General features: G+C 38.8%; 1 protein-coding gene across 2 annotated transcripts in view; it reads right to left on the bottom strand.

The window, feature by feature from the left end:
• Positions 1-1,739: 1,739 nt before the first annotated feature.
• The window catches only part of GUCY1A2 (guanylate cyclase 1 soluble subunit alpha 2), a 145,844-nt gene continuing 135,753 nt past the window's right edge, over positions 1,740-11,830 (bottom strand). The window contains exons 8-9 of one of the 2 annotated variants that reach the window (XR_004751236.1): positions 9,655-10,010; positions 1,740-8,330 (exon numbers count right to left, since the gene is read on the bottom strand). Coding sequence is in view for 1 of the 2 variants with exons in the window: in XM_035327465.1 (XP_035183356.1) it covers positions 9,803-10,010 (208 nt within the window). In the remaining variant the exon portion in view is untranslated. Of the gene's footprint in view, positions 10,011-11,830 lie in introns of both variants that reach the window. The other variant, XM_035327465.1, reaches the window with a different exon arrangement.

Genomic DNA, 11,830 nt, shown 5'->3' with positions numbered 1-11,830 from the left:
GAAATTGCCACAGATGTCTAAGGATCAGAATGGTGATAGCAAACAGAAAAGAGAAGTATGGGACTTGTACAGCAGCACAGCAGCTCTGATCTTTCCCACTGACCTCTGATTCAGCACTCAGCCCAAGACCCCTTGTACCTCTGGCTGCAGCCTGGCCCTTGTCCCTGGCGTGTTTCTCTCCGTGTGTATATCTGCTTTTCTGTCCTATTACATCCTCCCATTCTTATCAGCCGTGGATTGCATCTCACCTGCAGTGGGGCAGCTGGTCTGAACTAGTCTCCCACTAGTCCTCCTAGTCTGAACTAGTCCTCCACCTCCACGCTGCAATCACTGGCGAAAGAGAGAAGAGCACATGAAAGGCAGTGACTTATCCCACTGCAAACATCTTATCTGGGAACAGTCACCCTCCGAGCTGCCAGGATGTCTGCACTGACTGTAGAGGGAGCCAGCTGGACTAGCTCAGACCAGACATAAGTTTTAAATGCCTAAATTTAGGTTGGAAGACCATCACTCCATCTCACAGCAGTTCCCAAAATTCTTGGTGCTCTAAAGCATATTGGGTCCTGGTGTAACGTGGGCAGAGTGAGGTACAAGGGTAATGAGCAATATTCCAGCATCAAAGGTGTTAATGCCTGCAACTTAGAGAACTGCTAATTGTTGCATGAGGCTATATAAATGCCATGTCTTGGGATGGGAATTGTGGCTGGACTGGGCTTAGTTTAGGCTTCAGTAAAAGGCGAAATGCTGACACGTTAGGAAGTGTGTTTAAATCCTGGCATTGGGATGGCATGTCTCTCTTAGCCTTAAACAAGCTGAGTTAAATCTTCAGTCTTGGCCTTACCTAACATGATCTGCTTGGCCTTTTTACAGAAGGTTCTTGGTGAAGCTCTCTTTGAAATTAGCTATAAATGACTTTTGGCTGCAAGTGCTTTTGAAAACTCCATATACAGGACCGTTTCTTAAGAAAGACTGTGAACTCTATATTATGTCATAGGCTTTACATCTTTTTGTTTTGATATAGCACTTCTAAACTTGCAGTTTAGGCATTTTGAAACAATATTTACTAGCAAAGCATAAAAGCTTCACTTTTTAAGTGCTAACATATAGGTACCATACCCCTACACACATTTTAAAGGCATTCCTACTATCATCTCCAAATTTATACCACTTGGCAAAGTACCTCACTTGTAATATTTTACACCTACTGACAGGTTTTGCATTCACCATCTAAACTTAGTGAGGAATTCTGAGTCCTACCTTTAGAAAAGCCAAATGATGTAAAAAAGAGGGGCATTCATCATTAATTTTTGCATTTAGAATTTTTAGACTCCCTTTTCCCCACAACTTCTCTCTGCAGCTAGAGACTGAACTCTAATTTAAATATAAAGCAACTTTCTTTCTTCATAAAATAACACATTTCTCATGCAACTTCACTAAAACTCTAAGAATAATCAACTCTAAAACTCATCCTAATGCCATGTGAGTTCATGACATGATATATAGCATGTTCTTGCATTTTGCCACATACCCAGAATATGCTCTGTGTCATCCAACTTCCAAACACACAAAAACTGAGAATCAGCAGCACACAGCAGCTCTCTCCCACTCACATACTTCCCTTCACTTTCCTCAGATGCTTTCTCCCTGTTGGTTTCTTACCCACACACTCTCAGGACCTGTGAGAAGTTTCTGGAGAGGAATGCTTACACACTTAAACACTAGCAAGCACTTGGCACTTATTTTTGAGATGGAATGGGAAAGTAAATCTCAGACTCAGCTTACTCCAAACTGCCTCAGTAGATGAGCTAAACTGGATGGAGCTGGCAGGGCAGAGATCTCTCCCGTAGGGTACCTCAGAATATTATAAATGTGGATAAAAAGCCTCATCCCCCCAAAGACCAGAGCATTTATATGCTCATAGCAATACATCTTGGAGCATCATCTTGCAAAAAGGTGTAAAATACTGCATAGATTATAAAGAACTCCAGATTTCAGATCATCCAGCAGAGGTTAGCACTAGGGAAATGCACCTTTGTAGATGGTTAGATATTTAGAATTTACTTCCATAGATTATTATGAACAGTATTTCAAAGGAACATAAATGATACAGATTTATAATCCACAATTCCTACACTTATTTAGGCATTCAGAACCTCAGGATACTGAGCAAAGTTAGGTTCAGAAAGAGGCTGTGTTTAAACAAAGAAAATGGGATTGAGGAGTAAGTCCCTTGAGATTTTGAAAATCTTACTTTTGTATTACAAATGAAAAAAAAAATAAATAAAAAAATAAACCAGGCAGCTGTGCTTTAATTATACAGTTTCAGAATGGTTTTAATCAATCGGAAATGCCACATAAACCTTTACAACAAATATACATCTGTACCTGTACCTCTTCTTTCTTTCCCATGTGATCTCACTTAAAAAAAAAAATCTCTCCTTAATAGTTATTCATTTCTAAGCATGTGCCTCTGCAATAAGCTCAGAAACTCTGATATTCATGCAACAGCATGTTCTAGCCTCATTAGGGAAGGAAAAAAAAAATACCTTAGAGGTATGCTGATAATAAACAAATGCTAAAATGGATTAAGCAGCATTCTTCTTCTCTAAATATTATTCAGTCTTAACATTGATTTACTGCTGTGTAAAGCAGAACTTATCCATTACTTATACCTATTTTATTGCTGATATTTATCATTCTTGGGCCTATCTTATGTATGCTACTGGTTTTTTGTTGTTGTTGTTGTTGTTGTTGTTTTGTAGAATGGGAGACCTGTCTTACTCAGTACACAGTCTTTAAGGTACTCTGTTTACAACTGAAAGTATTTTTTAAGTCTGGTCCTTAGTTCTGATTTTGCCCTTGCTTAAGTAGCAACAAATATTTTTAGAAAACTAGCAAAGAGACAACGCCTCACAAAATCAGATTATTCCACTACATACTCTTCTCCCTTGGGGAAGAGGATGAGAAGACAAACAATACATGACAGGTTGTTAGTGTGTCATTCCATGTTCTGCTAAAAGGTGCTTTGTTAAAGCGATAGGTGTTGTACAGGAACCTACACAGAACAGATTAGCATGGCTTAACTTATTGCTTCAAGAGTAGTCATGAGAAAGTATTGCTAGGGAATAAGACTACTGTTTAGAAAACAGGTAGCTCAGTGCATGACCTTCTGCTAACAGAAAGTTAAATTTGGGCCTACAAATTCACAGAAGCAAGAAAAATGTACATTAATGATAACCTGGCAACTATCCCTCTGTCCCTTAGAATTTATATACATTATTGTCATCTTTACAACAGGATAACTAACAAGGCTTATCTAGGCATTCTGGCATATATTTCACGTAAAGACGGCACAGATGTTTTGCATAATTTGGCTAGGAGCTCAAAGCTCAAGAGCTTTTCTAAATAACATTCATAGTGGCATCCAGAAGTTGCAACTGGCAGCACTCGTACCATATATAAATGGTTCAGGCATCAGATGGAAGAGATTTCCAGCACCTCTGTAGCCCCTGTTCTTGATAGTCACCATGACTACCATATCAAACCTCTATTTATCCTGGAATATACTTATCTATCCCTCTGCCACTTACTATGTTTCAGTTTATTTTGACCAACACAGAACTCTGAAAAGCAGCACAGACCAAAAGGTTTGAGACATGGCATTTGGGCGAGAGAGAGATTAATTTGGTGGGGTCAATTTCACTTCTCTTGGATATCTTAAAAATAGATCTCTAGTCTAAGTCAGCTATCTGTGGTCAGTGGAAAACAAGCACGCTCAAGGATTTAGGCAGCCTCACGTGACTAGAAGAGAGGGGGCAAGTACCTGAAGCACTTACTTGTCCCCCAGTATTCAGAGGAAACTTGATTTTTGGAATGCTAAAGCAGAAGTGGGTCAAGGAGCTGAAGGCAGAAGTGAGCCTTGCTGCCTCCCAGTGCTCCGCTCTGCTCCCTCCCTTCTAATCATAAAGCAGGTACGACACCTCTTTCTCTGACACCCAGTGTCTTCTCTCTTTGTCCCCAAATGAAAGACATTCAGCCTCACTTTGTATTTGGAAACTAAAACCCCAGCAGCAGACAGACAGTTTAACATCTGCCTGCACTGATCTTTTCGCTAAGGTTGCCAGCAAAACTGACAATTTGCACTATTTACCATATCGGCCTCTCTAATGTGAACCTCAGCCCCAGGGAAGCACTCGCGCTGGGATACTAACCTGGACCACAGATAGCTGGAGGTTAATCTTCCTAAACCACAGGAACACGTAAGCATATGCCAAGGTGAATGATTTGTGGCCTATGACTCAATTGCTACGCTCCCCAGCTTCGCTGTTTTGCTTGCTTTCATGCACGATTAATAGCCGAGTCACAAAAGATCAGACATACATACGAGGTTAAACAGTTTATAGATTTTTGTTGTACGGTTGCCCATGCACTGCAAATTAATGACATTGTTGATGAATAACTTCTAGCTGCATGGAAAAACTTAGTGTTTAGGAAAGTTAAAGACAGATATGCAGCAGACTGTTACTGCACTGACTAAACCCAAATCCCTCAGTGAAAACTTGCACTGTGGTCCTCCCCCTCTCTACAGACATGTGTGCCTGCAGTCACTGTAGCAGTTCTGTCTTTGCTGCAAAGACAACTAAGATCAACCCTTTAATCCCACTTATTCTTTAGATATAAGCAGCCATGTCAACAGATGTTAATAAGAACAATAAGAATTACTCACTATCTGTGGCACATACAGCCTGCAAAACAAAGGATAAGGGATGTTTTTTGAAGAACAGAGCAGAAAAGAGCATGCAAGGTGATGGAAGTATGAACAAGAGCAGCAGCAGATGAGCTTCTGCCTCTTGAGTCTCCTGCACACTCAGCATCAATTCATTCAAGCCTGTCACTGTCATCCTTAACCCAGTGCTATGGATAATGTACTCCCTTGAAGGAAGGGAACCAACTGTTTCTGGGTTTGACAAGCTTTCTTATGTTTCTGTGTTTGTTGCTAATTTAAGCACGTTGCTGTTTCCTATATTACAAATGTATAATTTTGCAAAAGACGACCAGAATCCAAAAGCAGAGTCAGAAGCTCTGAGACTGAGTTGGAACAGGGAATTAGCTCTTCTCAGTGAGCTCTCAGCAGTCAGCAGAGGTAAAGTAGTAGCCTCTGACTGGAAGAGAACCCAGAAAATGCCAGAAAATTGTGATGCTGCTGTTGTATTAGATGTGTTGGCAGGACAGATTACATGAGGTAAGCACGTTTGACAGCTTGTGGAAGCGGAAGAACCTGAAATGTATTACACTTGCCCCAATGACAGACACAGGTTTCATACTCATTTGCAATTCAACATAGCAGGTTTTTGTTTGTTTGTTTGTTTTTCCCTTCATTTTAAAGTCTGCTGGGAGAAGAATCTGTTCAGGACAAGCAGTAGATAACGTGAAATCAGTTAGCACAATATAAGTCTCAGGGCAGTGCCATGATACATTTAAATGTATGCAACACATCACAGTTCTGCACTGTTTGCTTTATACAGAAAAAAAATAAATTAAAAAAAAAAAAAAAAGAAAAAAGAAAGACGAATGTTAGTGGAAAACAGAGAAATGGTGGCTATACACCTGATGCCTCTGCTGAGCATGGTAGGGACTACCATGAGCACAGGAGGAGACAGCACTGTGAAGAGGCACATGCACACATATGAACTGCAGCAGGGCCTGTTAGTAACTCAAGTGCAAGGATTTCTTCTTCTGAAGAGGCAATTCCCACAGAATATTTCTAAAGTTTCAAAAGTTTTGGTTTTCTGTTTGCAGAGGCTTATTTCCAGGCTCCAGAACAGCCTTCCGAACAAACTAGCATCTGAAACTGGATGTGGGAATGAGCAATAAAGACAAACCCACAACCACAGTTAATGACTACGGGCTCTTTGGAATTAAAACAGCAAAATCCTGTGGGATTCTGAAAGACAACCACACTTTTAGAATCCTAGCTTACCAGCAATTCTCCCATGCAGTGGCTTTGTCTTTGTACGGCTGATATTGCCAGAGTAATACTGAAAAAAAATTTAATCCACCCTTCTACCATTTCCATGACTGCTTCCCTCTTACTCTGACTTCCTGACCACTATACAGTGCATAGAAAAGGCTGTGTGAAAGGGAGCTTCAAGAAGATTGAGAAATCTGACACAAAATCTCTAAAAAATGCTCTGAGGGAGTAACTGCTGGCTTCAGCCTCATGACTTTTGCACTAGAAGTTGACCACTGGGTCTGCCTCTGTGGTCAGTCCCTGGTCTGCAGTCTGAGCCTGGAGCAGAGGGAAGGAGCACAGAATAAGTCTGTGGCACAGGGACCAATGACCCCAGCTAGGGTCCTTGTCAGCCTCCTCCCCATACAGGCACTTTGCAGTAGATCTCCACCTCATCATCCCAAGGTAAAAACTCTGAAAGCCCTTTTATTTATAAAGGCAATGCCAGGCAAATAAGAAAGTTTTCCCTATCACTAAAAAGAAGTATTGTTGGAGAAACGTTTAATTTGACTATGATCTAACTGACTTCACAGCATCAAACTTGCTAATGAACTGCATTTTACTTCATAAAGGTGTCCAACAAAATAAATTTGTAATTACAGGCAGCAGATACAACCACTAAGTAAACAATGCTGAGAATCTTTCACACTTTTCTCACACTGATAGAAAAATGCCTCTAGAGAGCCTACACTTTTCCATTAACTTCACTTGTCATAACACAGAAGCAAATAACACAATACATGGCATCACTGCTGAAGTTTTGGATGTGTTACCTTTACACAAGCTAAGTGTAAGGCAGAGTCTATATACTTCATACAATAAAACTACGCTGATCTGGGGATTCAGCTGATTTATTGGCAAACATTGTTTTTGTCTCCATGGTGATGCTGATAGCAATTTTTAGTTTTTCCAGTGATCTTTGTGGTTATGTATTCCCTTATAGAATAAACATTCACTTGAGAGGATGAGGATGGTGCTACAGACTTTTGGATTGCTTCTCCAATTTACTAGTTGAATTACATTTTAAACTCCATTTTTCATTAAAATATTTCCATGGATTTACCAATCTCACACGATTAACCTAGACATTTCCTATTGGCAACTGTGACAGAAGGGATATTGAGCAATAAATATGCTTTTGGTATGAACCTCTGTGTTTGTTCTTTTCACAGAGGACTGTAGGTGGTGAGAAGAGAAACAAGAGTTTGGCCAGAAGGATTAGTAATCTGACATCAACAACTACTGAACAATCAGGATGTGCCAGTAAAGTAAGAGTGAAATCTAATTGTATTGATAGCTGTTAGAAAAAAATAAAATAAAAAATCACTTTAGGGAATTAGTTAATGACATAAAAACCACAGCTTTATTAGCTAGGAAGTAGTGTTCCCATGGTCAAACTGCAACTTTACTCCATTTATAATTCTTCCAGGTTTCAATGGTGTTCACTGGAAAAAATGCATGCTTCATCCTGTGTATACACAAACTAATGGATATAGGCTAAAAACTTGTTATCCAATACAGAAACTTCTTGGATCTGTAGTTTGGGTGGAAATTCTGAAACCTCAAGCTTGAACAGTTTTCATCAAGTCATTTTCTTTTTTTCAGATAGCAGAGCTGCAGATGCTGTTTATCAAGATAGATACAAGAAAAACTCCAATCACAAAGATGCTGTAATAACTATGGAAGAAATCTTTCACAGCAGTTCCTCTAGAAATCAAGGGAATTTCCATTTAAGCAATATTCACAGAATGGTTTGGTTTGGAAGAGACCTTAAAGATCATCTAGTTCCAGCCCCCCTGCCATGCCCATGCAGCTACCCTCATCATCAAGAAAAAATACTGCATAATAAGTTCAGGTTTCCTCTACACGCTGAAGTCTGCATAGGTTCAAGATAGTCCTTTCTTATCTGGACAGCCTTCATGGAAAGGAAGCCTGAAATTTGTTCAGCAACAGGATAGTGGTGCCATACTGATCTGTTCCCATCCCAAGCTGGGTCAAAGGGAAGAAATATAGCACTGTCATTGCCTCCACAAAAAGATCTAACAGGATAATTTGGAACCATGGAGAATGGGATTTACTCATTTTCAAAAGGTGCTTAAAGTTTGGATTACTACATCCATACGTAAAATCCTAATTTCTGGTCTGGATTAGAGAAATGCTGAGATTCTCATTATTTCTTGTGCTGCTGAGTCTTGACTTTGATTTCTTTAAGTTTTGAGCAGGCCCATGTAAAGCTAAGCCAAATAACTGCTCTGTTTGTCTACTAAGATAGAGCAGAAAAATATTGGCTCACTTCAGTAGATCCCTAACGGAGGTACACCTGCAGAAGAAAACTTTTTCCCATTATTTTTGAAAAGGAAAGCCAAAGAAATAAACACTGTCTGAAAATGTGTCTACTGGGGGAAAGATCTACATCTGGTTTCTTTTTTCTGTTGGTTTCATTGAAGAAAATAAAGCTATATTAATTTCCACCAGAAAAGAATTGGGCTGTAGTTTGATTTTATTTTAATTTTTTAATTAATGCATCTAAATCTTGAACTGCCATTTGCATTAAACCTAGGAAATTATTTCCTCACCATTTTCAGTGGTTTTTGGTCTACAATAGATAAAGCAGGGGACCTTTCATCCTCACTAACAGAAGAAATTTCCAAAATAGCATTTTAATAACAGACAGAATTTTTATAATCTAAGTGGAATAGGAGCACAAGTCCTATTAAAAAATGGAAAACCAGTACCCAGAGAGCTTCCAGTGTTTGCTGAACGCTCTCTGAGTAAGGTTTTACAAGATCAAGTTTTTAATAAAGGTCCAAGACTTCTACCAAATATCAGTTTGGCTGCTAATTCTGTGAGAAACAAGCCCCACTGTGTATAACAGAACTTTTCCGTTTGTTAACGAATTGATCTTTTACATTTTGTTTGCTTTGTCCTGGAAAGACTGGACACACAAGACTGCAGGACAAATACTAAACATTACTTTGTATAAGTAAGACAATGCTCATCTAAAGCTTTAGCATAAACACCAGGTAAATAGGTTTACCAAAGTGTTTTCTTTTTTTTTCTTTAAAATATTGATATTTTGCTGCCAAAAAGTCAAAAAATGACGACTTATTCATATAACAATAAGATCTGATAGGTAGAATATATGAAATATACAGTAGCTTCTTCTGAAAAGCTATCTAAGCTCACTTAGCTTACAGTATGTGGAATGTAATTATCCAGAAAGTGAAATATGTATAAAAATAGGTAAAATCCCTACAACATTTATACTGAATTATAATTCCTCCTGCCAGGAAGGTTACAACAGCTCTACAGTATATGTATGAAATGTTTGTTCATAAAGTTAAAAAACATCATTACTTTACTGAAGAACACATTAAATGTAGGAATGCATAATCAGAACTGACTCCCAATTCTGCTTAGCTGGTGCAAATCTACAGAGAACCATCACCCTTTCTGTACAAAACAAAACCAACCTCTAATGTGAGTTGGGGGTTTTGTTTTGTTTGTTTTTGTTTGTCATAAAGGGGCTAGACTCAAGTTTATGAATGAAATTCATCTGGATGTGGAAGTATGTTTTTTAAATGTGTTTTTTTCTTTGTTTGTTTTCCCTGTCTCCACTCTGTTTACTGACAGCAGTCACCCACCTTTTAAAATGATTATTGCCTGACATTACATGAAGCTTTTACTGCTTGTTCAGGACAAGGCAGTGAAATAGAAGAACCTCCAACTCCCCTGTCATGACCCAGTTCTGGGCTTGTGCTTTTTTGATGAGTCTTTGATCTGCAGCAGGTCTCATAGGCTAGTCTCCCGGAGGAACATGGTGCCAATGTTGTAAGAAACTTTTCTCACTCTGGCAGATGTGATGGAGGGTTTTGGCTGCTTCTGACCACTTCTGACCTCGAGGAAGTAACAGATCCCAGGAATTTCCTTTGGAAAGTTTTCTGGAAGCTCTTCACGGGAACGAGGGATAAAAACAAAATTTTCTTCCTTTTTCAAAAGCCTGGGAAAAAAAGGAAACAAAGGGATATAAAAAACCATAAAACATAGTACAGACACACCTCTTTGAAAGACATTGGTCCTATGTGAGCCCAAATAAAAAAACTGAGTTAAAAGTATTATGTAACATCTAAATAACCCTATGCCAGGATCCCCAGACAATACATATTAACTTAGCATCATCAACTTCAAGGACCTCTGTTGACTGAGATCAGCTGAAGAGATGGCCCAAATAAACCCAATCTCCAAAAATCAGTGCCAGCATTCAGAAAGCCATGTGCCAGAAGGGGAAGCAAATTCATAATGGCAAATTCATATTATCCATAACTGCCTCAACTGCCTCACTTAAAACACTGTGGTCTGGCCAGTTGTGCAGCAATGAATGTATCGATGACTACCACCAGGTGTCCTTGTGGAAAGTAGGGATGAAGGTGATAATGTTTGGGAGCTCTCATGCAGGGTGGTCAGTTTGACTTCTCATGCTAAATAGTATTGCATTCATAAAATAGATCCAAAACCAGAAAATCCAGCTTCAATGAGAAACAATTGAAATCTGCTACTATCCAACAAAAGTACCTGTGGGTTTAACATTACTCATTTTCCTCGTTGAAGCAAAAATGAGTAATATGAGTAATATTAACCTGGGACATCTGGTTGGGGTCAGAAAGGGATCCAGGCTCATAGGAGTCATGAAGCCATCCCCGCTCTCTTCCAGCCATGCTATGCAAGTGGTACAACGTCACAGCCTGACTATACTGCCTACTGCCATTTGTAGCCTTTATCCACAGTGGAAAATCTATATCTGATAGTTTGGGGACTCTTCACCAATTATCTTCCCTGAAACCATCTGGAGCTGTGAAATAAAGAAACTAAGTCTACACAATTTTCTTTTTGTTTCCAGTAAATGAAGTTAGGGGTTTTCATTCTCTTGCAGAACTGAAAAGAGAACTTTTGAGGTAATAATAAATTCTGAGCACAGTTGGATGTATAAAAGTAGTCTTAGTCTTTTCCCCTCCCAAGATATTTATTCTTTCTCTCAATCAGCACTATTTTAAACTCAAAAACATCAGGGGAAAGAACCTTACTACCTTCAGCAGATTTTATAATAGGTTGTTTATTTAATATCTTTAAAGCTGATTTCTGAGAAGTAAATGAATGAATGAATCCTGTTGCTGGATTCTCAGCACATTTAATGGAACTTCCTTTACTGATTTTTTTTATTGGCCTTTTTTTTTTTTTTTTTTTTTGGCTGAGGGAATCAGTGTGAGCTCCCTGCAACTCAATGAAATATAAAAGCATTTTCTTCCCAGCTTTTAAATAATCAGATGTTTGTAAGTCCAACAATGTTTTTGCCTTTGAACTTCCATGGGGATCTTTGTTTACCATGTGGTTTGAGTGTCATAATCTATTTTCCAGGCTGTCAGTTTTATGAGGAAATACTATAATCTTTTCTAAATTGGGTGAGAGTTTTCAGAGGCCTCTGCAGAGAAGCTTCTTTTCTTTCATCTCTTCAATGCTTGCAGTAAATATCCTGCATTTTAAAACTACTGGTTTAACACACTGAAGCAACTGTTCTCTGCTTCCAAAAGTTGATTTTTGCAAGCAACAGTTGAAGTCTTAGAGCTTTCAGAGCTAAATCCATAAGCTTTCACTGCAGTTTTTCTTCCCCAAACTGACTATTCACTACAGAGCATCTAACCTTTCTAAAAATCAATGATTCCCTCTCAGAGCCCAACATTATCTATCTGTAATGACAGTTACACAAGTCTGAAACTCAGATAGATAGATAGATAGATAGATAGATAGATAGATAGATAGATAGAT

Source organism: Oxyura jamaicensis, chromosome 1 (genome assembly GCF_011077185.1).
Source record: "Oxyura jamaicensis isolate SHBP4307 breed ruddy duck chromosome 1, BPBGC_Ojam_1.0, whole genome shotgun sequence".
NCBI classification, from domain to species: domain Eukaryota; kingdom Metazoa; phylum Chordata; class Aves; order Anseriformes; family Anatidae; genus Oxyura; species Oxyura jamaicensis.
This window is presented reverse-complemented; position numbering and strand designations above follow the sequence as displayed.